Source organism: Babesia bigemina (genome assembly GCF_000981445.1).
Source record: "Babesia bigemina genome assembly Bbig001, chromosome : III".
Taxonomy (NCBI): domain Eukaryota; phylum Apicomplexa; class Aconoidasida; order Piroplasmida; family Babesiidae; genus Babesia; species Babesia bigemina.
This window is the reverse complement of record NC_027218.1, coordinates 1,374,478-1,401,250: the sequence shown is the minus strand read 5'-3', so window position 1 is coordinate 1,401,250 and position 26,773 is coordinate 1,374,478. Positions and strand designations below refer to the sequence as shown.

Here is a 26,773-nt window from a genome sequence, read left to right as displayed (position 1 = left end):
TTGCGTGCTGCATTGAAAAATGCCAACGCCGATGGCCGCCTTCTACGGGTATGCGGTGTGCGGGACGGCAGCACTCACAACCTTCTTTGATATCGGTGTGTCAATTCGTCTTTAATGTTATGCACGCAATATTATGCGCTATTGTGTATGTTATTTGTTAGAATTTGCCGTGCTTTGCGTCAGTAGTGCACCGGCTCATCCAAGTCGGAGTCGTCCGCCGGGTCGTCCTCGGCATACACGCCGTTATCAGAAGCCCAGCGCACATCCGCCTGAAACCGCAATGTGTAAGGGTTATACCTAATTTACCGTCTTGGGGTAGGCGTAGAAGGGCGAATGCTCCGGAATCTTCCAGCGCCGCTTCAACATGTGCAGACGGACCAGCAGTTTCTTGGTGTTGCGCATACGGTCGCACTCGAAGAACGCTCCCACCTCATCTTTTGCGCCGTCTGAAGCGGGCAACCTGACCACCTTGACTGACTTTGGGAAAAACTTGAGGCTGTTGGCCAAGTGCGTCAGCTCCTCCTCATCTATATCCGGTTGCCAGCCCAGAGTGAACACCTACAGCATTGTGGCGGTGTTTGACACAATTATCCTCATGTATACGTATAACAAGCTCATATATTGCCGCATTGACACGTCGCCGAAACTTACCTGGTACTTGCTCTTCTTCGTCACGAAGTCCAAACCCGGGTCAGACAGAAACAAGGACGACCGTGCGGCGTATAGAAAAGAAGCGCCCATAAGTGCACCGTACTGATAGCGCTTAGGCACGGCCACTTCCTGTATAGTCTCATAAGCTTGGTTTCAGTAGAGGAAGTTACCTGTAATTTTGCGATGATTCGGTTGGCGTCGCGGGTGCTGTCACACAGCACCCATGCCGTGGAGTCCTGTTCCCCGTTGCTTTTGAAGCGGAAAGCGATATTAACAGGGTTCTATTACGGCCATGAAACGCTCCTCATGGGTTCGGTCACGTACCACTTTAACGTTGGTGTGCCGCTCTATGACCTCCGCCAGCTCCAGCCGTCCGTAGGTTTTGTTCATACCGGTGACCGTAACTATGCGGTGCAAGTTCACCGAGTCAGCAAACCTCCGCAGGTCTTCGGATAGAGTTAGATAACGCTCGCACCTGAAACCCTATCGTCCCTCAAGAGTAATGGCACTCACTGCTCCACGTAGCACTTGACGTCGTGCTCATCACATATGTACGCTCTTGATTCCCCGGGAAGACTGTCCAGCAATGCTTTCTGTGCACCTTTGGTGAGAAAGGTCGAACTGGTCGCATGTTGAGGCTCCGCCTGCGACCCCGTGTCCGCAGAGCCCTCGTGTACCACGGCGCTGTCTCCCGGTGTGCCTCTGCTTTCGCTGAAATCGAAGTTCGGCTGCAACAAGCTCTCTACGAGCACCATCACACGCCCGCATGGCACACCAAATCGGTTGCGCATGATGTGAATGTCGTCTTGCGATATCGTCATGCCCTGAGAAAGTTCGCTACACGGCACGGTCAACCAACACATTTGGAGAAGGTGTCGAGTACGTCATCGTGAGTGGACAGCACGCCGGGTGACAGGTTCTCTATGAGCACCGCCTTCTGCCTGAGCAGCTCAAGTCTGTTGAACGCGTTAGGTAACGTCTATCGATACCTACGGAACCTCCTCCGGGTAGCGCCGCCGCAGCGCACCAAAATAGCAGCGCCTTACAGCATTCCACATTGTCCGTTGCGATTCTACGGTACCGGCCGGCGGTATCTTGCGATGAGGAAGGACGTCCGACGGTGCTCCGATCGTTTCAGTTTACATATTGGCTCGGAATAAGGAGGAAGACGGTTATTAGTATGAAAATAATGTTGTAAGCGCAGGGTGTATAATGAAATGAGGTTGTCTTTGATTATTTTGAGGCGACGTACGCAAACGCTTCCAACCTGCTATGACCTCCGACCGACGTCGCGGCAGATCGAACTGTGTTCGAGAATACGCGACACACTGAATTTAGTACCAGCAGCATCGCATACGTACAAAATTGCCGCAAAACGAGTTAATTGTAGGCTGCAGAACGGCTCTATGGAGAACTGTTTGCGAGAATCGGCTCGCATGGCAATCTTCCATATTTAGAAATACGACAAGGTACCATAATTCAACACATGATCATATCTCAACGGCGGTGTAGATAACCTAGGCAAGATAAACCAGCCGTGTATGTCACTTGGAGACATTGCATTATAAAACTAGGCTAGCTTTTCGCGATTCACATAATACCGCCACATGTGGATTACACATCGTGATTAGGCAGCGGCGTGGTAACACATGTGGGCAACATGGCAATACAAGTGTAAGAATGCGACGTACACCGACTGAACCACGCGCAAAGGTACCTGGCGAACTTAAAATGAACCTTCTGCCGTGTTACGTGAACAAGAAGGCCATATAATTACACGATAATTTGTTCCAAATAGCATTGCATTTATGTAGTTCAGAAATAGTGAACACATCACCGATGCTTCGACTGCCCCAAGCAGGTGTGGCAGGGCGACAGTGTATACGACCGTCGTTCGCATAAGCATTTTCAAGCCACGGATTGGATTTTGTCATGTGTTTATAAATTCTAAGGGCCCGAGACGGGTGTATGTGACGGGTGGGATGGCGTGAATTGCCACCAGAGGAATCTCTCGCTAAAGCGCCGTTCTTGAAACGTGTACGGCGGCGCTGACGACTCCGGATCCTTGAGTATATACTTTAGCGATCGAATATGTTCGGAAGCACCAACACGGGCACTACTTACTGGAGCGGCTCCACACAGCCGAACACCAACCTGCCGGGCGCCTTCAACGCTCTGGGCGCCAATGCGCAGAGCAACCCGCAGATGGGCTCTACCTTCACCGGCTTCGGTAGCACTACTAACACCGGCAGCACGGGTTTCATGGGACAGAGCACGACGCCCAGCTTTGGAATATCGCAAAACACTTCACTGTTCGGACAGCCTGCACAGCAACCGACCACCACGGGTTTTGGAACCATGGGTACTACCGGGGGTCTGTTCGACCAAAACAAGCAGGGGTTCATGGGCAACTCTGGCGGCTTATTTGGGCAACCCCCCCAAACTGGTAGTCTTTTCGGGTCCGGGTTGAATACCACCACCAGCTCCACTTTCGGAAGCACCATGAACACTGGCACGTCGCTCTTCGGGAACAATACGACAACTGGAGGGTTGTGGTCTGGCTCTACGAGTTCGACATTCGGGTCGCAAATTCAGGGCACTGAGGTGGCAACCCTGAAGCACTTCGATGGCGCCAGCATCACGCATATCGCCTACGACAAACCGGACACATGCCAAGAAGAGTACAGATGGGAGTACTACAAGAAGGTTAACCCGCAGTTCGGCCTGCCTATAGCGCAGCAGGGGGCCACCTCCACGGGTGGGTTGTTCGGCAGCACTCAGCCTACTACTACCCCCACTGGCGGGTTATTCGGTTCAACGCAACCGCCCACCACGGGCAGTCTTTTCGGCAACACTCAGCCTACAACTACCACTGGAGGATTGTTCGGTTCAACTCAACCGTCGACCACCAGTACCGGCGGTTTGTTTGGGAGCACGCAACCCACGACATCCGGCGGGCTATTCGGGTCAACCACCACGCCTACCACCGGTGGTGGACTCTTCGGCAGCACACAGCCAACGACCACAACAACTGGCGGTTTGTTTGGCAACACGCAGCCCACAACAACTACGGGAGGACTTTTTGGTAGCACTCAACCGACGACCACCACAGGAGGGTTATTCGGCTCAACGCAACCGTCAACCACCGGGACAGGTGGCCTTTTCGGCAATACGCAACCCACCACTGGCTTGTTCGGAAGTACGCAACCAACTACGGGAGGCACCACTGGCTTATTAGGAAGCACGCAGCCGTCAACCTCCACCAGTTCGCCGTGGGCAAATCGAACCACTCACGGCAGCACAGGTCTGTTCGGTAACACGACACCTGCTCCAACTACCACCACGTCGACTGGGCTGTTCGGTAACACCACCGGCACGTCTACTTCTACCGGCCTGTTTGGATCGTCCACCACCTCTGCATTCGGAGGGGCCAACAAGGGCCTCTTCGGAAATACCACAACCCCGACTACAACCGGAACCACGGGCACGGGGCTGTTCGGTTCCACCAATGTATTCGCCCCTTCTGCAACGCAATCAACAGGTACAACTGGCACAACAGGCCTTTTCGGGTCAACCACCACTCCTACCACCGGTGGCAGCCTCTTCGGCAACACACAGCCCACGACCACCACCAGTGTACCCAACGTCTTCGCCAGCTCCACCACCACGACAAACACCATGCCGGCGCCCTCCACCACCATATTCGGAGCCACCCCAACGACCGGCACAACCGGGCTCTTCGGGTCAACCACCAACCAAACAGGTAACACCGCACCGCTCTTCACGTTTGGGTCGGCTGGATCGCAGCCCTTCGGGTCAACCACGGCTGCACAGCAGATGCAACCGAGTGACACCATGAGGCTGGGGTCAATAAACTTCAAATGGGGCGTGAACACTCCCTCGCCCGGGCTGAGAAGCTTCTGGACCAACGAAGCCGACCTGCCGCCGGAGGCGAAGGAGTACCTCGCCAAGCTGGCAAACACCACGAACAATGCGGCGCAGGGATCTAATGCCGCCGGGGGGCGAAATCAGTCCAATTCGAATCCAGATGCGCAATCGTCGACAGCCATACCCGACCTGGACGATTCCTACGACCGCTTCGGCCTGCGCCAGGTGCTGAAGGACCTCGGCGTGCAGATCCCGCGTTACAGCGTGCACCAGGATGAAGAGGACGAAATTATAAAATACCAGCGCACCGCACTGGAAACGCGAAGAATGTCGCAGATGTCTGGGGAGGAGAGGGCGGAGAGTGACATGTCCAGGACGTTCATCAAGGCGTCCAAGGTGCAACTAGCAAGCAAGTTGCCGTCTAAGAACGGCTCCCAAGAAGGCGGCGGCGAAATTTTCCTGTCACTCCACAACGGTGGCACCAAGGCGCTGGACGCGTTGCGCTACCAGGCGCGGGGTGGCCATCTCCGTAAGCTGCCGATACCGGTCGTTGAGAACAGGGATGAGCTCCCGTACCTGCCAAGCAATCGCTCTTCTGTGGTATTCGACAAGTCGAGCAATGCCACCAGCAACCGTGGAGACGTGCTGACGCTCACCGACAGCGACCAGAGCTACAACGAGCGACCCCACCGGACCCTGGACGACGTGTACAAGATCCGGTCCGACACAAGGGGCAGCGAGAGCAACCCCAGCGAAGACTCTGCCAGGGCGGACGACGCCAGCAGCCTGACTGGAACCGCGCCGAAGGAGCCGGCGGATGCCTGCCCAATATTCAAGCTGGCGGACAACGCACCCGGGCACCCGCCCATCCTCACCAAGGAAGGATACACTACCAGACCCACAATGTCGTCGCTGAGACAGATGTCCGACAAGCAGCTCGCTAACGTCATGGACTTCCAAGTCATCAGGGAGGGGTTCGGCGACATCCTCTGGCCCGGGTACACCGACGTCCGTCAGCTGAACCTCGACAACATCGTGGACATCGCACATCGCAAGGTGACTATGTACGGTAACACGTCCCGTGTCCACCCCGTGGGAGAAGGGCTGAACAAGAGCGCCATCGTCACCCTACAGAACTGCGCGCCGCGCGACTACACGGAAGGCGCCTCCATCACCAGCACCGTCGAGCAGCTGGAGAAGCTCAAGGACCACACCGCCTCGCTGGGCTGCAAGTTCATCTCGGCAAACTTCAAGACCGGCCAGTGGGTGTACGAGGCCCCGTACTTCGTGAAGAACACCAACGGGGACGCCTCCGAGCACAAGGGCATCACCTTCACCAGCTAAAACAGTCGTATCATGTGCTTAAAGGTACTGTACGTTTAGACACGCGTATCGCCGAACGATGCTGTTGCGTAGCAAGCGGTGGACAGTTGTGCCGTAAATGTAGCTACGTGGTCGTCCTAGACTAACTACGTACTATGTCAACTCATCCAGCTCGACACACCGAGCGTCTGATGTCTGATGGCGGGAGATGCTCCCCAAACAACGCCGCCGTAATCGGCACTATATATCCTTTTGACCGTATGTGTATCGCATGGAGCCGCGCGGTCGCGGTACCAGGCCGCCCAGCGTCGGCTGAACTGGCCGGCCACACCTCTACCACCAGCACGCGGCTTATGGGGATGGGCAGGAAACGAAGGTTATGCTCCGCACGGCCGGCCCAGCCACTCCACACCACCGTACCGCAAATTTTACTGTACGTATATCGCGAAGCGCGCAGCCAAGTCAAATCGGTAAGTTATGGTGGCCGTTGCGGCAACGGCCGCCTCCGCCCACCGCCTTCGCGCCAACGTTGCCTCCCGCTAACGCCGCGCAGGTCCAAAATGATTAACGACGACGGAAAGCTCGTTGACCTTTACATCCCCCGCAAGTGCTCCGCCACTTCCCGCCTGCTGCCCGCTCAGGACCACGGATCCATCCAGGTCAACATCGGCATGGTAGGTCGCACACCCTGGCCCTTACACCTGCTGCAGACTGACGAGAACGGTGTTTACAACAACCAGAACATCGTTTTGGCCATCAGCCACAAGATGCGCCTGGGTGGCGACGCCGACGAGGCCATGAACCGCCTCTTCAAGGAGCACGGCCTGCTCAACTGAACTGGCGCACAGAGAACTATGATTTAAGTGTTTAAGTCAGATTAATGCGATGTTTGCGCGGCGCGCTCAGAACCTGCGTTGCTATGATGAATGCGGACCAAGTGCACAGTCGCCCGTTAGGCCCGTGGTCATGTATGCCCACCGTATCCAACCTTCCCTGGTGCAAGCAGCCAGTTGGTGATGCGCGTGAGCGGGTCAAAGTGGTGGTTGTGTCGCCACCACTCCAGCGTACTGCTTTCGACGGCCACCGCGTGGCCGCACAAAAGCCTCGTATAAAAACACCTACCCGCACTGAACGAGCCACTTCTTGATCTTCTTTACATGCAGACCGTGTACCTCGAGGCTGCCGATGCGCTCGCGCACGGGTGATTCGCAGAGGATCCGCAGCTGCTGCTTCATGGCCTGTGGGCGCTGTGGAGGTGGAGCTGCTCAACTAACGTCGACGTCGCCGTAGATGCGCCGAACCACCGTATACACGAGCGTGCCGTGCGCGCGGATCTTCACGTACACTGCGAGGTTGCCGGACGGGGTACGGGTCACCTGAAATGGAGTGGACGTGTCTCTTTAGGTAGTGGAAGAATGCGGGTGTGGAAGCGCCGACGGCGCGTGAAACAGCAGATAAAGCACGCACTTCAGCCACATACAACCACGATACACGACTACAGCGACGTTACCAACCTTAAAGGGCAGCTTCTCCGCCACGTCGTTGGCCTTCTTCGCGAACCGCGACTGTACGACCGACCGGCTCTGCACGAGGAACGGCTGCGGCCGCGCCAACCGAAAGAAGGCCGTCGCAAACATTGCTCACGCGCGCGTGTTAACAAGCGGGACCCGCCATTGCCGCCGGAATGGCACTGATGGAATCTACACACTACAGCCGCACCGACGGCGTGACATCACCAAACGATGAAGGTGTGCAAAAACTATACATTAGACAGCGATTGCCGGTACTTCATTTCCGCAACGGAACGGCCGCGTCGCGCAGGAACTGGATGGCGGCGGCGTATTTGGCGATCGACAGCGCCTCCATGCGCGGGATCAGCGTCGCAGCGATTAGCGCGTGGTACTCGTTCACCCACTCGACCTCCTGCTCGGTCATCATGGCCAGGTCCATCAGCTCCTTGCAGTAGGGCACCATAGTGAGGTCGTCGAAGGTCAGGAACTTGGTGTAGTCCTTCGAAAAGTCGCCCTCCACGCGGCGCACGAAGACCATGTTCTCGATCCTGATGCCGTAGTGGTCCTCCTTGTAGTAGCCCGGCTCGTTAGACAGCACCATGCCGGGCTCCAGGTAGACCACGTTCACGTTGCCCATGCGGGGCTTCATCAGCGACGATATCGACATCGGGCCCTCGTGTACGTTGAGGTAGGCGCCCACGCCATGCCCGGTTCCGTGGTAGTAGTTGCGCCCAGCGCTCCAGAGGAACTGGCGGGCCAGCACGTCCAAGGTGGCGCCGGGGGTCTGCTCGGGGAAAACGGCGTGCCGCAGTGCCAGGTGGCCCTTGAGCACCTGGGTGTACGACTCCTTCTCCTCGGCGGAGGGGGTTCCGAAGTGCACCGTGCGGGTGACGTCGGTGGTGCCCCCGCCGTACTGCCCGCCGGAGTCTAGCAGATACATCTGAGGCTCGATTTTCGCCTTGCTTTCCGCCGTGGCGCGGTAGTGGACGATGGCGCAGTTGGGCCCGATGGACGATATCGGATGGAAGGAAATGCCCCGGTTCTCCTTGAGGTCAGCGCGGCACTGTGTGCTGAGGTCGCCCAGTACCATCTCATCGCTTTGGAACAGAGTGCCGTCACTTTTCATAGCCTGCACATCGTGAACTTCTCATCGCGGTGAACCCCACCTCCACCTTGGCGAAGAACTCGGCCAGCGCGATACCATCTAGGATGTGGGCCTCCTTCATGCCTTCCAGCTCGACGTCGTTCTTAACAGCCTGTGAACCGCATGAACGCTACTAAAGCAGACCGTTACCTACCTTCATTATACATGCTGGGGTATCCTCCTGCAACAGTTCGCGCGGCATCTTCTCGCTGGCGTTGGACAGGAACGAGTTGCAAATAGCGACTGACGCGCACGGTGAAACCCACAATTTGAACTTGTCTCCTGGCTTCTGAGCCTCGGAGCTGCCGGTGATGGACGCCAAGTAGCCGGGCAGCTCGCCGTAGTCGGCACGGGTCACGTTGCACGACCTGAGTGCCTCCTCCACTTCGTCGGTGACCTTCCTTGAGTCGATGAACAGCCTACTAGCATTGACAACGTGGCACTACTGACTTACGTGGCGGCACCTTTCTCGACTATCAGATACGCGTAGAACAGCGGTGAGACATCCAGGTCACGGCCGCGAAGGTTGAGAACGTACGCGACTTCGTCCAACAACGAAAATACCACTGCATTGGCACCGGCCTTGTCCATTTCACTCCTTATCTTGGCCAACTTGTCAGCGGCGCTCATTCCGGTGAAGCTCTCCGGGTGGACGAACACCGGGTCGACGGGCAGCTGCGGCCGGTCGGCCCATACCTTGTAGACGGGGTTGTCATGCAGCTCCACAAACTCGATGTCCTTCAAGTTGTCCTTGTAGTGCGTCAACACCTTGTGTGGAGTGGTGCTGGCGTCGACGCCGACCCTTTTAAACGGCTTTTCCTTCAGGAACTTGACCACGTCCGGGACGTCCTTCTGGCCGTAGCGCATGAGCTCCCACGGCGGCGACAGCTGCTGAGCGGCCTGGATGTAGTACCTAAAACCAGCTTAGACGGTTAACCGCCGCCACCAACCTCGAATCGGTCCACAGCCATGCACCTTCGCGGGTAACCACGGCCTTGCCCCAACTGCCGGAGAAGCTCGAGACGAACTCCAACGCGCCGAAGGCGGGGTGCGGGATCTCCGTGGAGTGAGGGTCGTCGTGGTCGATGATGATGGCGTCCAGCTGGCACGCCGCAAGCAGCGACATGAGCATCTGCGTAGGCGACGCTTCCGCCGCCATCCTCGCAACCGTCTCTAGGGCAGCTACACATCATAGGGGAGCGCGTAACCGTAACCTACGAAACGCTTCGACTGAAGACAGGTGCCGTGAGCTCTGATATATACCAGAGTGTCTTGGCGACAAGACAGGCTTTATATGTTTGTTTGTCTGGAAGGCTACGCCCGGTACTGCACGGTACGCCGGCGACGGAGCGTGGTCGCGCGAGTGACGTGCCGACGCGAAACAGGCCGGTCCACGTGTGGAGTGTAATGTGCTTCGGGCTAGGGCGCCTGCCGTGGCACGGTGTTGACTAGTTGCCGAGGTGGACGCGCGTCGAAGGCAAAGTGCCGAGCAACGCAACACGAGGGGGTTGGCGACGCAGAGCCAGAACCACGCGCGTGAACGACGCATAAAGGGAAGCTGGCGCAACACACCGCGCAGGATGGCCGGATGTGTGACCGCCGAGCAGGTCGCGCGGGACCGGCCTTCCTGCTGAGCTATGGGGCCGCGCCTTATCCGCGTCGAAAGCACACGGCCGCCACAATACATCGTAGGGGATACTTCGCACAAACTGTTGGTAGCGAGCCTTCGCGCAAACAGGCTGGGGAGGTGAGCTTGCGTGGATTCGTGTTTGCGTTCGGCCTGTCAGCCACATCACCGAGCGGACGGCCGCTTGTTGGTTAAACCGTGCGTTGTTTACATTGTGCTTTGTAGTAGCCGCCTGTGTGTATATCGGGGCGTGGATTTCGCGGCGTTTATCGCGTGATCGGCGCCGTGGGTGGGTGTCCAAACACTGGGTCTGGCGATTCCAACGCAGATATACGTCCTCGTTTCATCTGACCGCAGTGGTAGTCTCCCTATTAATTGTGTACGTAATTGCCGTTTATTTCGGTGTTGTAGTTGCTCCGTGATTGGCTGGTTCTGGGTTACCGTGCTGGTGGTACTGGCAGCACCCTGCCAAGCCGTCGTGGTCCAGGTGTTTGACGTGCCTTGGTGCTTTGGGGTCATATTTTTTGTGTTATTCTGATACTCGTTACACGTTCATGTCGTTCTGGATACAGTGATTTACGGTGGGATCTATTTTTTGATGGTTAACCTGTTGTCTCAAAACCTCATCGTTTCCGCAGATCCTGACAACTCATTATTTACCTTTGCATCCGCCTGTGATTTCACCATGGCGACGAACGTGCAGTCCAAGTTCTGGGGAGATGACTCGGATAGCTCGTACTCCGACTCCTCCGGATACTCCAGCGATGCTGGCGACCGCGATGCGACCAAGCGACAGGCCGCGGCCGCCTGGGTTGCGAGTGACAGCTCGAGTGACGACGACGAAAACCGCGTCGTCCGCTCGGCCAGGGCCAAGGCTCTGGAGGTCATTCAGAACTACAGCAAGACCATGGAGCACCACAAGAGCATCAGCGACTTCTCGGAGCTGCTGAAGGACTACGACAACGTCGCCAGATTGGTCGAGAAGCAGTACGCGAAGTCGAGGATCCCCAAGCTGATCGTCGAGGTCATTTTGGACCTCCAGCAGTTCGTCGAGGAGAAGCAGAAGGACAAGGAAACGATGAAGAAAATGTCCAAGGCGCGTGCCATATCCTTGAACACGCTGCGATCGCGACTGAGGAAGTTCAACGAGCAGCACGCCGATGTCGTGGAGGAGTACAACAAAGACCCCGATGCGTACGTTGACATTTTGAAGGAGACGTCCGACGAGGAGGACTCCGACGATGACTACGACAGTGACAGCGAGAGCGACAGTGATGAGAGCGATGAGGCCTCGGATGACGTCAGCGAAGAGTCGGAGTCCGAGTCCGAATCGGAGGAAGAGGAAGAAGACGAGGGCTCGGAAGGCGGCGATGAGGAATCGATGAAGGAGGAGGGAAGCGAGGAAGACTCAGACTACTCCGACTGGTCGGACTCCGGCGTCTCTAGCCTGTCTGACAACGACGCCACTGACAAGCACGAGTCTGCCCTGGCCAAGTGGGGAGTTAAGAAGAGCGAGTCCACCGTAAAGGTCGCGAAACCCAAGACCACGGTCAAGAAGCCCAAGGCCAAGACGGTCAAGAAGAAGGACGACCGTGAGAGGCAACCGACCACATCGGGCATGGGTGTCACGGCCACCGTCGCCATGGTGGCTGATGTTGTGATGCCAGCTCTCGACAAGCTGGAGCTGTCCGCGGAGGACGACCCCTTCGGAGTCTCGACGCCCGAGATCGACGCCGTGCTGGACAAGGTGTTCCTCTCGGCGGACAACGTCAAGGAGTACGTCAAGTCCATCGTGGAGAGGAGGGGGAAGAGGGGTGGAAACACACACGAGACCATTAGACACCTCAAGACCCTCCCCTACATCGCCAAGAACACTTCGCACTCACTCTACATCTTCGTGGTCGAGACCCTGCTGCACATTCAGTTCGACAGCTACTCCAACGCCTACGGCGCCATGTTGCCGAAGCAGTGGATCGACTCGTACAGGATCGTGTCCCACCTGATAGGAGAGCTCCGGGACCACCCGCAGGCCCTGCTCTCATCGGAGTCCATGGATAGTGACGATCCCAACGCGGAGGACTCGCAGGGCGAGAAGGAGGCCGGCGCGCCCGGGCAGACGCGCGAGGGCAGGCTGGAGCGCTCGATGACCATCCTGGAGTCCATCGTGCGCAAGCTGAACGACGAGCTGTACAAGGGTCTGCTGTACATCGACGTCGGAAGCGACGACTACAACACCATGCTCGTGTACAACGTCAACATGCTCTACCTGCTGCACAAGACCCTCATGTACTGCCTGAGCAAGGGCAAAGAGTGCATGAAGCACGCCGCTGGCATCGCAATCATCATGCTGGAGCACCTGCACTACAAGGACGACGTAGTGTCGGGCAAGATTTGGGAGTTGGTGCGCCAGAAGGCTACCCCGAAGGACGACACTTCTTTGTTCTTCGCCGACGAAGGCAAGAAGGCGTCTGATGTCGTTGAGGAACTGGTCTACTTCGTCTTCGAACACGGGGCGACCAGGGAGAAGGTCAGGGCCTGCCTGCACCTGGCGTTCAACAAGGCGCTTCACGGGCACTACTTCGAGGCCAGGGATCTGCTGCTGACGCCCAACATCCACGAACTGGCGACGGAAACCAACATTTCCACGCAGATTTTACTCAATCGCAACATCGCTCAGTTGGGAATATGCGCATTCAGGAAGGGATACATCAGCGATGCGCACTCGTACCTCATGGACCTGTGCTCGCAAAACAGGCACAAGGAGCTGTTGGCCCAGGGCCTCTCCATGTTGAAGAACTACGAGAAGCCGCCGGAGCAGGAGCGCGCTGAGAAGCGCAGGCTGCTGCCCTTCCACATGCACCTCAACATCGAGCTCATCGAGTGCATCAACAACATCTGCGCGTGCCTGCTCGAGACTGCGAACTTGGCCAAGTCGACCATCAACTCCCGTGAAATCATCTCGAGGCAGTTCCGCCGCATGTACGAGATGTACGACAAGCAGGTGTTCGTCGGCCCCCCGGAGAACAACCGTGACATGGTGATGGCGACCTTCAAGCACCTGCAGAGCGGCAACTGGAAGGACTGCTACGAGCAGCTGGCCAGTCTTACCATCTGGAACAGGCTACCCGACAAGGAGAGCGTCATGCTCATCCTGAAGGAGCGCATCAAGGTCGAGGCATTCAACACCTACATCTTCAAGTACGTGAGCGTCTACGACTCCTTCTCCGTGGACCAGTTGTCCGACATGTTCGACCTCAACCCCAACGTGATCCACTCGCTCCTGAGCAAGATGATCATTTCGGGAGAGATCCACGCCACCTGGGACGACAGCAGCAAGTGCTGCCTCATCAACCACACCGAGCCCACCGACCTCCAGAAGCTGGCCATCAAGCTCGCGGAGAACCTCACCACCGCTGTGGAGCAGAACGAGATGACGCTGAACATGAAGAACCCCAAGTTCGCGCTCTCGCAGGACCGCCGCTTCCAGCCGCGCGACAGCAAGTTCTCATACGGAAACAGGCGCGACGACCGCCACCACGCGACCCCCAACTTTAACCGCAACCGCCGCCAGATGCAGAACAACAGGCACCAGCGGCAGACCCCCGTTGGCGCACGATAGGTGGCGTCATGACAGATACTTTTGTTGCTAATAGATGCTTAAACCAATTGCATTAGCGATTCATGTTGTGCTTGCCTTGTAGTTGGCCGCTGCCATTGCAAGTCGGCAGTGTTGCCGGCGCAAATTGTTGAGATACGGCCCGTCTTGGTGCTCCGGTGACAATGACCGTTGGCGAGCGGGTGTGACTCCTAGCGGAAAGACCGGTGCCGTCAAATGCGCAGCCTCTCCAACTCCGCAATGGCGCGCTCCAGCTGCGAAATCTCGAGCTCCAGCTCCTGGATCTTAGCGGCGTTGAGCTCGCGCACGCTCTCCGGCACCTTCGACTCGTAGTCGGGGGCAGTCAGCTTCTTCTGGTAGCCCTGCAGCGACTGGCGGGACTTCTGCAGCTTGGCGGACAGCTTGGCGGTCGTCTTGCTCAGGTCCATGCTGCTGTCCACCTGGACGTAGGAGACGTACGATGACGACACGTCCTGCACGCATTGCGCCAGCTCCGGGGCGCCTGCGGAGACGACGGACACCTGCCGACAGTTAAAGATGATGCGGATGAACCTACCCTTTCGAACTTGGCTAGCGTCGCTGCATGCGGCGACAGCGTGGCGAGCACGCCGGAGTCGCGCGGATCGGTGGCGACCAGGAAACCGGTCTTGGCCACGCTCGGCGGGATGCCCAGAGTGACGGCAAGCGAGCGCAGGCTGTGCACCGCGGACTTCAACAGCTGCATCTCGCCATCGACAGAGGCGTCCTCCCACGCCGACTGGACGGTGGGAAACTCCGCCACGCAGATGGAGTCGCTCGTGCGCAGGTGCTCCGGCAGGTGGTGGTAGAGCTCCTCCGTGATGTACGGCATGATGGGGTGCAGCAGGCGCAGGCCGACGCTGAAGCTGCTGTTGAGGGCGTAAATGGCGCCCTCCACGACGGGGCCGACCTCCGCAACGTCCTTGAACGACGGCAGGCGCGGCTTCACCACCTCGAGGTAGACGTCGCAGAGCTGGTACAGCCAGAAGTCGTAGGCGGCCTGCACGGCGTCGCCGAACTGGTAGTTTTCGAAGGCCTCAGTGACCTGCGCAAAGTTTGGATGCCACAGCCGTGGTACGCACCTTGGCGATGTACTCGTTCAGCTTCAGCAAAATCCAGCGGTCCTCCCACTGCAGGGTCGAGGGCACTGTACCCATGTCGACCCTGAGGCCCTGGATCTTGGGCATGGCGAACTTCAGCGCGTTCCAAATCTTGTTGCCGAAGTGCCTGCAGCTGATGATCTTGTTCACATCGAGCAGGATCGCCCGGTTCTGGCGGGTCAGGGAGAGCAGGCCGAGACGGAGGGCGTCAGTGCCGCAAGCGGGGATGCCCTGCGGGAACTGCTGCTTCTGAAGCGCAATGGCCTTCTTGATCTCACCGGCAGGCAGGCTGGAGTTGGTGATCTTTTCATTGAGGCTCTCGAGGGTGGTCCCCTCAATGACCTCCAGGGGGTCCAGCACGTTGCCCTTGCTCTTGCTCATCTTCTCACCGCGCGCATCGCGCACCAGCGGGTGCAGGTAGACTTTAGAGAACGGCAGCTTGCCCATCAGGTGCAGCGACATCATCACCATGCGCGCAACCCAGAAGAAGATGATGTCGTTGCCGGTCTCGAGCAGGGTGGTGGGGAAGAACTTCAAAAAGTCCGGGTGCTGCTCGTCAGGCCAGCCGAGGGTGGACAGGGGGAAGAGCCCGGACGAAAACCACGTGTCGAGCACGTCCTCGTCCTGCTTGAGCTCGAACGAAGTCAGGGAGGGGTACTGGCGCCTGGCCAGCTCCTCCGCCTCGGCCTGGTCGTGGGCGATGATCCACGGCTCCTCGCCATTGAGCTCCGCAGATACCACGCGGTACGCGGGAATGCGGTGACCCCACCACAGCTGACGGGAGATGCACCAGTCCTGGATGTTGCCCAGCCACATCTCCCACACGGAGACATACGACGAGGGGATCAGCGTGAGCTCCCCGGTGCGAACGTGCTCCATCGCGCGCGCAGCCAGCTCCTGGCAGTTCACGTACCACTGCGGAATTATCATGTACTCCACGATGTCGCCGGTGCGCGAGCAGCGCGGGATGGTCATGGGCTTCGAGTTGGGCACCTTGTCCTCGAGCACGCCCATCTCCTTCAGGCGGCCCTCGATGACCTTGCGGCACTCGAAGCGGTGCATGCCCTCGAACTCCCCGCCGTTACGGTTGATGCGGCCGTCGTCGGTGAATATCGTCACGAACGGCAGACCGTGGCGCTTCGCGATGTCGTAGTCGTTCTTGTCGTGCGATGGGGTCAGCTTCACTGCGCCAGTCCCGTACTCGGGGTCCACGTGCTCGTCGGCCACCACCACGAGCTTGCGGTCGGGGATGAAGGGGTGCACGAGCTCGCAGCCGACCAGGTCGCGGTACCTGGCGTCGTTGGGGTGCACCGCGACGCCCACGTCGCCGAGCATGGTCTCTATCCTGGTGGTGGCGACGGAGATGTGCTTCTCCGGATCCGCGCCTTTCACCTGGTACTTGAAGATCCACAAGGACCCCACCTCAACGGTCGAGTCGTAACCGGGCAGCTTGATGCGCACGGGGGCAGTGACCTCGAAAGTGTCCACCTCGATGTCGGAGAGCGCCGTAGAGAGGTGGGGGCACCACGACACCAACCGGGTGGCGCGGTAAATGAGCCCGTCGCGATACATGCGCACGAACGCCTCGATCACGGCCTTGGAGCGGACCGCGTCCATGGTGAATGCGTCGCGCGTCCAGTCGAGGGAAGCGCCCATGCGCTTCAGCTGGGTCTTGATGTTGCTGCCGTACTGGTCGTTCCACTCAAACACGCGCTTCACGAAGTCGACGCGGCTGAAATCGTGGCGGTTCTTGTTCTCCGTCTGCATCAGCATGCGCTCCACAACCGTCTGGGTGGCGATGCCGGCGTGGTCGGTGCCGGGGATCCACAGGGTGGTGTCGCCCCTCATGCGATGCCTGCAACACGTCACAAACACGACCAACGAGCTCACCATCTGGCCAGGCAGTCCTGGATGGACACGGTCAGCGCGTGGCCGATGTGCAGCTTTCCAGTGACATTCGGAGGGGGCAGCACGGCCACCCAACGCCCCTTGGCATTGGGCTCCGACTCACTCGACGGGGTGAACAGACCCTGGCTGGACCACCAATCGTACCAGCCTTCCTCGACCGCCTTGGGGTCGTAGGCGCTCTGGAGCTCGCCCAGCGTCTCTGCGACGAGGTGAAATGCCGACGCGAAGCAACTTACTTTTAGGGACCATCCTGCGCTCGTGCTGAAGACAACGACCAAGGAGCCGACAAGAGGGACGGAAAAGCATAAAGCGGGAGCAACCAGCCGATAGTAGCCTCGATATGTCGCTAACACGAGTACGCTGGACACTCCGCGAGTCGCTGCGCTGCCGACAAGACCTGAGCAACAGAACGTCTACCCAGTCTCGCGAAGCAGTAGACACCGAGCCGCCAAACGTGGAATGTGTGCTGACGATGTCCACAAATCAATTAAAATCTTACAACCATGAACACGCTACCAGCCCACGTCTAGTAGAATTGTAAGTGCACATGGAACACCTACGACACTGTCGTGCACAGGCAGGCCGCTCAATGGCAGCCTCGACTACTGACCGACCGAGGCTATATAAAACACAGAATATTGTACTCCTCGAGCAACGCAGCATAAATATATCGCCAACAGTCACGAATGTGCGAGAAATCCAGGGCAATATGTGGAATCCCGTGACTACTGCCTAACGTGCTATGCGAAACCGGAATCATGCACAAAGTGACCTAGACAGGGGTTGTTACAGTGGAATCTGGCCTTATAATCGCACGGCGGCGGTCCCGATGCTAGCCCATCCGGGCTTGTCGTCGAGAGCGCAGCGAACTCCGTACCGCCAACCCCCGCTCGAGAAGGCATCGCAACTATTGTAACGTTGGTGCAGCGCAGCATCTGGCGCACTGTCCAGTGTAGATCACATGGTTGTGAATTCCGCGGCGCGACCGTGCTCGACGCTTCCTACAACCTCTCGTCTGCTGCTGATCATACTGCTCTGTACATGCTTCGTGAATGAAGTCGCGCTCCTAGGTGTCGGGGCTCTCAGCATCTCAACTGCCAACGGCGCTACATTAACGTCCGGAAACGCTTTGGGAGGACACCATGGTTTCGCTGGTGGCGAGGGTGTCGGCGCCAGCCGGCGGCTGCAAAATGCTCGATTCGGATATCGCGCACTGCCGGCGTACGCCGCCCCAACCGTGCCGGTAAGCGTTAGCAAGGTGAGATGCGGGGAAATCGTCGTCGGCGTGCCGGAACGGCGCAACGAGGATGGCACCGTCGAAGTTGACATCGGAGCGGAGGCGCCGCTCGTTGTTGCCCGGGAGTCGCTAGTGTTCCTCAGTGACGAAGAACGAAGCCGATTCGACAAAATACTCGAGTCGTTCGGTCAACCTGAGTTTGTGCCGCAAAAGTCGGTGGACGAGCTCGTAGGGGACACGCTGATACGCGCCAGGCAGATGCCCGTGCGTAAGCGCATGACCCACATGAGGCCCCGGCTTATATACCCCGACGACTGCAAGAAGGACACCACTGCCACTCAAATATTGAGTTACGACCTCGGTGTTGGGGGCGAAATCAGGCCTAGGCAGCTCTCGACACCGCGCATTGCAGGGCGGAAGCAGCCGCACTGCTGGTTCAGGGACGACCAGATGGAGTTCATCGTCACCGACGTGGATGTCTATGGCAACAAACTGCTGGGCGAGGTCTGGTCGCCCAGCATCGTCGAGACCAAACGGCAGGCGTACATGGCGATGGCCGTGGAGTCCGTCAAGCCCACGTGCCCAATCTCACCGTACATGGCCGTCATCAAGGAACGGGACGGCGACTTGTTGGTGCTACAGCTTCTGGACGAGCATCTGGAGGGCTTCAATGCGTACTCCATGGCTCTGCCGAAAGACAACCCAGGGGACCGCGTCATGGTAGGTGTGACGTGACCATTGCCGCATCGCCCGCAGGTGTACCTGGCCGCGGCCGACCCCGACCTGCAGCACGTTTACTTCACGAGGAACGGGATTGGCAACGAGCAGCTGCGCGAAGAGAACCTCAAGGTGCTGTACGACGAGATGCTGCATCATTACGTCAAGACGGGAAGATGGTTCCGCGCGCAATACGAGGAGGACCACGGCGAGTCCATCCAGCTGCGCGTGGCGGGCAAGCCCATCCCCGAAAGCAACTACGCTGCGCACATATTCCTGAGCCAAATGCCGTATTTCAGCCCCGAGGGGCTCCTGAACGAGACATTCAAGCGCCTCAACATGCCCAACGAGCACTTCTACTACCACGATACCATGATCAACGTCGGGAAGCTGAACTACGGCTTCAACTACGACAACTGCATGTTCGTGCGCGTACACGAGTACAAGGTGCCGCAGACGTTATACTCGGATGGCAAGGTGAAGGTCTCCAGGTCCGTGCAGAGCATCGAGCTCACAACGCTCAACGTCTGCAAGCCGCAGGGCCAGCTCGAGAAGGCGTTCAAGAAACTGTGAGTCATACACGTCCAGCAAATACATGCGCCTCAGGACTGAACAGAAGGTAGAGGAGATGAAGGATTTGAAGATGTACACCTCCTACCCCTCGCTCGTCCTTGGGCAGGACGACGGATACCTCTACCTGGCCATTAACTACCTCCGGAAACCCGACTTCACACTAGCGGACGACTACTTCGTGGGGATCATGAAACTAGTCCCCAAGTCGAAAACAGCCGCGCCGGGATCGTTCGTGAATGCGCGGGTTGCCGCGATATCGCAAAATCAGGTTAATATGCGCTACATGCAAACGCGGTCGGAGATCGGCGGCCATGACAGCTTCAAGTACACGGCATTCACGCATTGGCTAAACGAGGTGAACGAGGGCAAACAGTCGTTCGGGTTCAGCAGGTTCGAGCAGCAGAAGCGCCTCAACCTCATCTGGATGGACGGGCTCTGCATCCCGCCGCCAGGGTCGCCGCAATACGATAAGTATCTTGCGCTGCAGCCTGCAATTACGGAAACGGCATTCGTGCACGCCATAGATGAGTCGCTGTCGCCAATGGGCACGGAGAACGTTCTGGATCAGACCATCAACGGGAGGCAGCGGCCGTTGGCCCCGGCATCGCTGACGACATCGCTGCTCAGGGTGGCTCGGCAGTACCGGGAGGAAACTGAAAAACGGCGCCACGTCCCCATAGACATGGCGAACTTCGGCAGCTACACTATAGAGTTTGACGACCACCCAGATTACGCCATCGCACCGCCCAGGTACTACCTACACAACCGCGAAATACGGATGGCGCTTATCGAGGAACTGCTGAATGGACGAGAGTTGTGGAAGTTCAAGCGCACTTTGGACATGGCAAGACTACGCACGGAGGGAGAAATCAAGGCTTTTTTCTACGACTCCAGAGGGCGGTCCTTCTACAGCCTTTTGGAGCGTATGCGCGACCCCCTGGAAAGGCGTCAGGTGAAGCCCAAGGAACCCCTGTACTTCGAGAGGAGCATCAAGCTGCTGCTTTCTGGGATACAGGACTTCTACCTCGAAGCCATATACGACGCTACTGACCGCGAGAAACTCATTTTCGCGTCGCTGGTCCCGCGGTCGGGGAAGATTGGCGACTTCGTGCAGATGGACGAGCTCGAGCAGTACGACCGCTATGTGCGCAACGATTTCGTGATGGACAAGGAGGCGCGCGAGGCTTTGCAAAGGGTGCTGCGAATCCTGTCGCATCCCAACAACTCACTGATGTCGCACATGCGCCATCGCCACCGCACCATTCCCGACGACCTCTTCTACGCGTACAGAAAGACGCTGCATTACGAAACGTGGGTCGACTACAAGATGCCGGAGGAGGAGCTACGCGAGGAGTATTTCTCATCCAAGGGAAAACCGCTTTTGCCAGCCGTGTCGGAGCTTGTGAAGGAGCCGGATAAATTCCCAATGCACCTCGAAAAGCGGGGGATGACTCAGATTAAGGGGCTCTATACGCAACTCATGAGGTAGGCGGAGTCCGACCAGCGACATATTTTTGCAGGATGTCGAGGGCGCCGAAGGCAGAGCAGTTTGAGATGTCCCTGGTGAGGCTGAAAAGCGGTGCTGGCAGCCGTGCGGACGACTATATAGAGCCAGAAGATGTCGATGCTGAGATGCCAGATGAGGTTGTGGAGCAGAAGCAGGACGACAGCGGTGCTGAGGAAGCAACAGAAAAGCCACGGCCAAAAGTCCGTATCACTTCGAAGGAGTGGCGCAATCTGAACAAGGTGAACTACGGTTTCAACAAAGAGGAGCTGAAGCAGTTCATCCGGGATATCAAGCAGTTTAAACCGGTGCACGGGTTGCGTCTCCCTATGCTGTGAGGGGAAATTAAAGCCGCTGAAATTTCGGCCTGCAGGGAAAATGATAAACTCGCAACTAATATTTAAAAACTAGTTACCAGGAGTTGTGTCTACCTGAATGAGATTGTGTTTTCAGTATAAAATGACAAGCGATGTCATGGAGCAGTTGGCCTCCATTGCGGCCGGCGGCATGTCCCTGGAGGAGGCGCGGTATGTGTTGGCTTCAGGCGCCCATATCACGCAGCCAAATGAGGGAGACGCAAGCGCGCCGCCTCGAGGCCAAGATCGAACGTCGGAAGGCGCAGGTACGAAGACCGTGCCACAGCTTCATTCGCACTGCAGGTCAAGGAGACCATGAAGGCCCTGAGGCAGCACAAAACGGCGCTCGCTACACGACTACAGAAGCGCCAGGCGGAAATAGTGGAACTCAAGAACGAGTTTGACATGGTCATGGCGGACTACAAGCTTGAATGCCGCAAGCTTGCCGAGCAGGACTCCAAAGACCTACACGAGTTCTACCTGTGGGCGAAGGACGAGATCGCAAAATGCGCACAGTCAGCGCTAGAGAGGGCGCCGGTGGAGGACAATACAGAGATCATGAGGGCGCTCAACGTTATATTAAAAAACTGCTAGTTGTAATGCCGATTAGCAGCGGCGCTATGTTTTCACGCCACGTAGCTTCAGTAGCGACACCAACACGCCGCCGTTGTTGAAGTGGAGCTCGGGCTCCCAGGAAAACCTCGAACGGGTGCGCAGTCCTTCGGTTGCCACCACGTAGACATTCTGCAGCAACGCCCGCGGCGACCGCATCAGCACTTCTTCAAACCTGCGATGCGCTTCTAGGAATTCCTTCCGACGCCCTTTATCACCGTAGTACAGATTTGTCAACACCATAGTGTTGCCACAGCTAACATCTACCTCCTCCATAGGTTGAGGTGAGAAGGTGAGGGTAACACCGTCGGCAGATTCGGTTGAGGGTGCACTATTTTCTGCATCAGGATCGCTTTCAGCATGTTCTCCTCCCTCAGAACTGGTGAATTTGTTTTGCTTTCGCTTGTGAGAATGAATGGGGGAGTTAAGATATCGACCTAAACAGGCCTTCGCATCCGCCACATGCTTATCAAATACATCAGTGCCCAGTAGCTTTAGCGGGGCCCCGGAATATCCATTGGGAGCACATGACTCGTACGCATCCTCGTAAACATTCCTTACGTTCAACGGGAAGTTGCTCATGGGGTAGACATGATCAACCGCGCGCAGGCGGTGGCCCCGGAAGATGGAATACAGCTCCAGCAGCAGCGAGCCGTTGTGGCACAGCGGATCCCATATGGCGGTTATACTGTTGTTCCTGATGCGCTGGATGAGGTCGATTTTATTTGCGATAGCGGAAACTGCGGCGGGGCTTATGCGGGCATCCAGTGCAGAGGCGGTCGTCCAAGGCCGCTCGCCAATATCCCCGGAGGCGTTGGCCAGAACCTCGCACATGTCGTTGTCTATATTCACCATGAGCGTTGGACACACTGGCAGGTGCCCTCGTCGCTGCATAATCTCCGGCAGCGAATCCCCCTGGAGCTGCACAGATTTGTGGCAGTGGCCCTTGATGACCTGGTGCACCATCTTCTTGATCATACCCGTGTGGTACAGCGTCGAGTCCTTGCAATTAACACGTACATACGGTGGCGGTAGATTGGCGCTGAAGGGCATGAACCCCTTCCACTCCGCATTGTTGAGGGTGCGCAAGAAGGTACGGCTGTGTCGAACGGGGAAGGGATCGCAGACATGCATCCACAGCTGCTCACACAGCCGGCTCTCGAGCATCAGCTTCCACACATGGTACAGGCTGGCACGTGCGTCCACGTAACACGGACCTCCGGAGAGGATGTTGCAGTCGCTTGAGATGCCGGAGATCTCGCCGACCAGCAGCTTCTCCAAGCCGGCGCTGGTGAGCAACTTTACACGGTTTAGACAAGTGCTGCTCGCAATGAGGCCGTCAAAGGGTCCCATTTGCAGCGGTTTGCTCCCTTTAATCACACCTTGCACAAAGCGACAACGGCAGCTGCTCGACTATACACACCGAGGAACTGCATGGGTGAGGAGCCAAACTGGCAGGCAACCACTCCCGCTCGCTCATAATGGCATTTGATAAATAATGGCTGAACCTTCCACTGGCAACGCCATTCGCGCTTCGCCGAGCGGTGAGGTGTGACGTCGACGCTGGGATTCCACACCCTCTATGTCGTTTGCACATGCGAAACGACTGTCATTCTATTTGAAAGGTAGTATTTATAGTATGTGTACGATATTGAGCTAATTGTAACCTCGAGAATCCTTTCCACCGCACTCCCTGAGAGGCACGCCGAGCCGTTGCCACGGGTACCGGAACCGCCGGCTCGAGGAAGACAACAGAGCAAGCACTGATGGAATATGAACTGAACGCCAGTCACACCCTCCTGCTGAAGAAGATCTTCATTCTATTCCGCCATGTCTCCTCCAACGTTCAAATAGTCGCCACCAACAACGGGCTGAACCTGTACGCACTCAACGGCTCAAACTCGGCGTGGCTACACATCCAGCTGGGCAGGCAGTTCTTCAGGTCCATACAGCTGCAGGAGCACGACCTAAGGGAGGAGGACGAGGAATACGAAACCTCCCAGGGGAAATACTGGCTAGTCTCCACCAAAAACATCTGCCAAGCGCTATCGATTGTGTCGCCAGCTGGTTACAGGAGCCAGGGGTACTGCGCAGTGTTCCTCAAAGACGTGGGACAGGGCGATGACAACACCGTGAGGACGACGGTTGCGCTGGAGAAACTCGTCATCAGAGAGGAGGCGGAGCACGGCAACGTTCTCTCCTTTGTCCTGAGCTGCGCTGGGGAGCACATTCAGCGATCAGCCATTATCTCATACGAGGAACAGAAACTGTCCGTGCCGGATGACATCGACTGGCTCAACTGGCACTACCTCAGGATCCAGCCGACCATACTGTACAAGAGCATAAACCCGTACTGGTCGCCATTCGATGACATCGCCATAGCTTATGACGCCAAAAAAGATCACGTGTCCCTGACGATCGTCAAAAGCTCTGTGAAAAACACAGGAAGGACCAAAACGAGAGCAAGCAGGCGCGCCGGCATCTCGGGCAAAATAACTATCAACAGCAGTCACTTCCTAAAGCTCAAATTCGACGAAAGGGTGGAACCGCCCAAGGACATCACAATATCGCTGAAGGAACTTCTATCGCTATCCTCGTTCTGTGAATCGCTCAAGAGCCCCCTGTCGCTGCTTCTGAGGCATGCGGGAGACCCCGTCATAGTGCTCTTTGGTGAAGCGGTGGACCTTGCAGAAAACACCACCGGGCAAATTAGCATCCACCAAATCATCGCCGAGGCCGCGGGACAGGAATACGGAGATGCGTATGACAGTCTGTTCCTCTCCAACCAGAACAAGGCTTGGAGTGGGTCGCTGTGGCTGAGCTCGATACAGCTGGAAAATAGCAACGCCGAAGAGACCACGCAAATAGCAGAATCGGTAAAAACGTTTGGAGCCACACCTGCAGAGTACGAGCCAAAGACAGACCCAACACCGATTCCGGAGTCCTTTACGGCTTCGGTTGTAGAACGGGTGCCGGAGCCGGTTCAAGAGCGGGTTATAGAACCCGTTAAATCGCCAGTTCGGGCAACTCCGAAGGCAGAACCCAGGGATATCTACGAGGAGATCTTCGAGGAGCCGTCACATGAGAAAACTCCGACACAAGAGACGCCAGCCGGATTCGGCAACCTGAGCAGGCAGCAGCGGGACCTCATATACAGAACGCTGGCGCTAGATTTTATGCCAGCAGCCAAATTAGAAACTGTAAAAGGGCCTAACAGCAACGTTGGGAGCACTCCCATTGGTGGCAGCGAGTACGAAAGCACCCTCGAAGGATCGTTGGATTCTGCGCCTCGGGAAAGGGTGGAAACGGTGTACGACCAATTGGCTGGGATATGGTAACTCCGAAGTAGCGGTTCAAACTTCGTTAAGCGGTACTTAAACTATGCATGTCAGGAATGGGATTCTGCTACGTTGTTATCTGTGCGTCGGCCCTCGTCTGCAATCTGGCCACGACGTTCGGCATAAAGCGCGCTTCTATCGCGTCTCATGCAGGATTTATCAGTTGCGGGCATAATGTTTCCGCCTACAGGCCGTCGCGCATAGCGGACTCCAACGCGGCTAACGATTTTCCTGCAGACGTTGGGTGGGATACGGACGACCTCGTCCTTCCCAACAAGTACTACAAGCGCAGCAAACATTCCAAGGTGGGATTCAAGGGCGGGCTGCGGAAAGAAGTCGAAACGCAGGAGGAAAGGCTGGCGAGGACTTTCAATATATTTGCTCCCATGCCTAAGGAGGAATTGATGAGCACATCCAGCAGGCCAAACGCCCCTGACCCTGATCTTGTGGCTGACATAAACAAGTACATCAAACACCATATAGAAAAGGAGAAACAAGAGAGTGCGAAATTAGCGGGAAGTGGCTCATCACCTCCACGGAAATCAGAAAAGCCACCCAAACCGTTAGCGAAGCCAGTGGCGGCTCCCGACCCGCAGCCACAAGTAAAATGCCCCAACGCAATATTGCTTGATAAAAGCATATTGTTCTCAACACCCCTGGATGAATACATCGTTATAGGTAAAATATTGTCGCCACACGGATTGCGGGGGCATGTTAAAGTGAGGTCGCTGTGCAGCAACCCGGAAATAAAACTCTGCGAGCCCGGGTACAGGTTCCTGAAGTTCCCCAACCGTGACGAGACGGTCATGCCGATAAAGATCGATTCAGGGAAGCTTCTGGACGGTGAGAAAACCTACCGCCTAAAACTAGAGGGGGTCGACACCAAGGACCAAGCGTTGAGGCTCAACGGAGCCTTCCTGTCTGTTTCAATCAGGGACGTACCGCCTCTAGAAGAGGACTGCTATTACTCCAGGGATATCCTGAACCTCAACGTGTACCTGTTCAACGACAAAACGAAGACCTGTCTAGGGAAAGTGGTCGGGTTCTGGCACCGGGAAGACCTGGTCCATCATCCCAAATTAGCAAATCTGACTGAGGATCTGATCGAAGTGGAAATGGATATCAGGCTATCATTGCAAACGCTGCTGGCACTCACAAAACGTTCTGCTGAACTGGATGGTGAGACGCCTGCAGCGTCCGAAGTCGTCAAATCCAAAAAGGTGACAGTAGTCACGGATCGTGACCTGGACATGGCGGACGACGTGATAGACGCAGAAGAGGTATTGGCCAATTCCAATATGATGGGCGTCCATTATGTGAAATACTATACGTGCAGCATTTGCAATAGGGAGTTCACCAACTACTCCATCGCTCTTGAACATGACAGGGCGCACGACGCTGGTGTGGTTACCGAATCTCCCGACCACGAACATGTGTCTAATGGCCAAGAGGCCCAAAGCACGAAAGGAGAACAGATTTACACTTTGGACGAATACTACGAGAAGGAAATCAAGAAACCGGTGAGACGGTTCTACATACCGCTCATAAAAGAGGAAACTATCAAGTTTGTGGATGTTCCCAACAACAGCCTGTACGTCGACACGTTTACTGTGTTCATCGGCGAGGACGGCAACAAAGTGGCGAAATAGG

General features: G+C 56.9%; 13 protein-coding genes across 13 annotated transcripts; 8 read left to right on the top strand and 5 right to left on the bottom strand.

Moving 5' to 3' along the window:
* Positions 1–179: 179 nt before the first annotated feature.
* BBBOND_0305570 (hypothetical protein, conserved) lies at positions 180–1,709 on the bottom strand (the record flags this gene model as incomplete). The annotated part of the gene is made up of 8 exons (XM_012913386.1): positions 180–269; positions 307–558; positions 652–780; positions 822–932; positions 976–1,126; positions 1,165–1,475; positions 1,511–1,607; positions 1,645–1,709. The coding sequence occupies 8 exons, from the start codon at positions 1,707–1,709 to the stop codon at positions 180–182; spliced, it is 1,206 nt and encodes a 401-aa protein (XP_012768840.1).
* A 1,033-nt stretch (positions 1,710–2,742) lies between these two features.
* Positions 2,743–5,883, top strand: BBBOND_0305560 (Nucleoporin2, putative; the record flags this gene model as incomplete). Its single annotated transcript, XM_012913385.1, has 1 exon — positions 2,743–5,883. The coding sequence occupies one exon, from the start codon at positions 2,743–2,745 to the stop codon at positions 5,881–5,883; it is 3,141 nt and encodes a 1,046-aa protein (XP_012768839.1).
* A 539-nt stretch (positions 5,884–6,422) lies between these two features.
* Positions 6,423–6,698, top strand: BBBOND_0305550 (40S ribosomal protein S21e, putative; the record flags this gene model as incomplete). The annotated part of the gene is made up of 2 exons (XM_012913384.1): positions 6,423–6,536; positions 6,573–6,698. 2 exons carry the CDS (start codon positions 6,423–6,425, stop codon positions 6,696–6,698), a joined length of 240 nt encoding a protein of 79 aa, XP_012768838.1.
* Positions 6,699–6,980: 282 nt separating this feature from the next.
* BBBOND_0305540 (MITOCHONDRIAL 39S RIBOSOMAL PROTEIN L49, putative) lies at positions 6,981–7,499 on the bottom strand (the record flags this gene model as incomplete). Its single annotated transcript, XM_012913383.1, has 3 exons — positions 6,981–7,100; positions 7,137–7,238; positions 7,377–7,499. 3 exons carry the CDS (start codon positions 7,497–7,499, stop codon positions 6,981–6,983), a joined length of 345 nt encoding a protein of 114 aa, XP_012768837.1.
* A 151-nt stretch (positions 7,500–7,650) lies between these two features.
* BBBOND_0305530 (metallopeptidase M24 family protein, putative) lies at positions 7,651–9,676 on the bottom strand (the record flags this gene model as incomplete). The annotated part of the gene is made up of 5 exons (XM_012913382.1): positions 7,651–8,502; positions 8,540–8,629; positions 8,672–8,936; positions 8,972–9,430; positions 9,468–9,676. The coding sequence occupies 5 exons, from the start codon at positions 9,674–9,676 to the stop codon at positions 7,651–7,653; spliced, it is 1,875 nt and encodes a 624-aa protein (XP_012768836.1).
* Positions 9,677–10,829: 1,153 nt separating this feature from the next.
* Positions 10,830–13,763, top strand: BBBOND_0305520 (eukaryotic translation initiation factor 3 subunit 8, putative; the record flags this gene model as incomplete). The annotated part of the gene is made up of 1 exon (XM_012913381.1): positions 10,830–13,763. The coding sequence occupies one exon, from the start codon at positions 10,830–10,832 to the stop codon at positions 13,761–13,763; it is 2,934 nt and encodes a 977-aa protein (XP_012768835.1).
* Positions 13,764–13,972: 209 nt separating this feature from the next.
* On the bottom strand, positions 13,973–17,035 carry BBBOND_0305510 (valyl-tRNA synthetase, putative; the record flags this gene model as incomplete). The annotated part of the gene is made up of 5 exons (XM_012913380.1): positions 13,973–14,281; positions 14,317–14,823; positions 14,861–16,733; positions 16,769–16,985; positions 17,023–17,035. 5 exons carry the CDS (start codon positions 17,033–17,035, stop codon positions 13,973–13,975), a joined length of 2,919 nt encoding a protein of 972 aa, XP_012768834.1.
* A 712-nt stretch (positions 17,036–17,747) lies between these two features.
* Positions 17,748–20,802, top strand: BBBOND_0305500 (hypothetical protein, conserved; the record flags this gene model as incomplete). Its single annotated transcript, XM_012913379.1, has 3 exons — positions 17,748–18,743; positions 18,780–19,309; positions 19,347–20,802. The coding sequence occupies 3 exons, from the start codon at positions 17,748–17,750 to the stop codon at positions 20,800–20,802; spliced, it is 2,982 nt and encodes a 993-aa protein (XP_012768833.1).
* A 32-nt stretch (positions 20,803–20,834) lies between these two features.
* On the top strand, positions 20,835–21,155 carry BBBOND_0305490 (hypothetical protein; the record flags this gene model as incomplete). The annotated part of the gene is made up of 1 exon (XM_012913378.1): positions 20,835–21,155. One exon carries the CDS (start codon positions 20,835–20,837, stop codon positions 21,153–21,155), a length of 321 nt encoding a protein of 106 aa, XP_012768832.1.
* A 121-nt stretch (positions 21,156–21,276) lies between these two features.
* Positions 21,277–21,767, top strand: BBBOND_0305480 (hypothetical protein; the record flags this gene model as incomplete). The annotated part of the gene is made up of 3 exons (XM_012913377.1): positions 21,277–21,344; positions 21,379–21,439; positions 21,477–21,767. 3 exons carry the CDS (start codon positions 21,277–21,279, stop codon positions 21,765–21,767), a joined length of 420 nt encoding a protein of 139 aa, XP_012768831.1.
* A 24-nt stretch (positions 21,768–21,791) lies between these two features.
* On the bottom strand, positions 21,792–23,138 carry BBBOND_0305470 (hypothetical protein, conserved; the record flags this gene model as incomplete). The annotated part of the gene is made up of 1 exon (XM_012913376.1): positions 21,792–23,138. One exon carries the CDS (start codon positions 23,136–23,138, stop codon positions 21,792–21,794), a length of 1,347 nt encoding a protein of 448 aa, XP_012768830.1.
* Positions 23,139–23,551: 413 nt separating this feature from the next.
* On the top strand, positions 23,552–25,123 carry BBBOND_0305460 (hypothetical protein, conserved; the record flags this gene model as incomplete). The annotated part of the gene is made up of 1 exon (XM_012913375.1): positions 23,552–25,123. One exon carries the CDS (start codon positions 23,552–23,554, stop codon positions 25,121–25,123), a length of 1,572 nt encoding a protein of 523 aa, XP_012768829.1.
* A 47-nt stretch (positions 25,124–25,170) lies between these two features.
* Positions 25,171–26,772, top strand: BBBOND_0305450 (16S rRNA processing protein RimM domain containing protein, putative; the record flags this gene model as incomplete). The annotated part of the gene is made up of 1 exon (XM_012913374.1): positions 25,171–26,772. The coding sequence occupies one exon, from the start codon at positions 25,171–25,173 to the stop codon at positions 26,770–26,772; it is 1,602 nt and encodes a 533-aa protein (XP_012768828.1).
* Position 26,773: the final 1 nt, after the last annotated feature.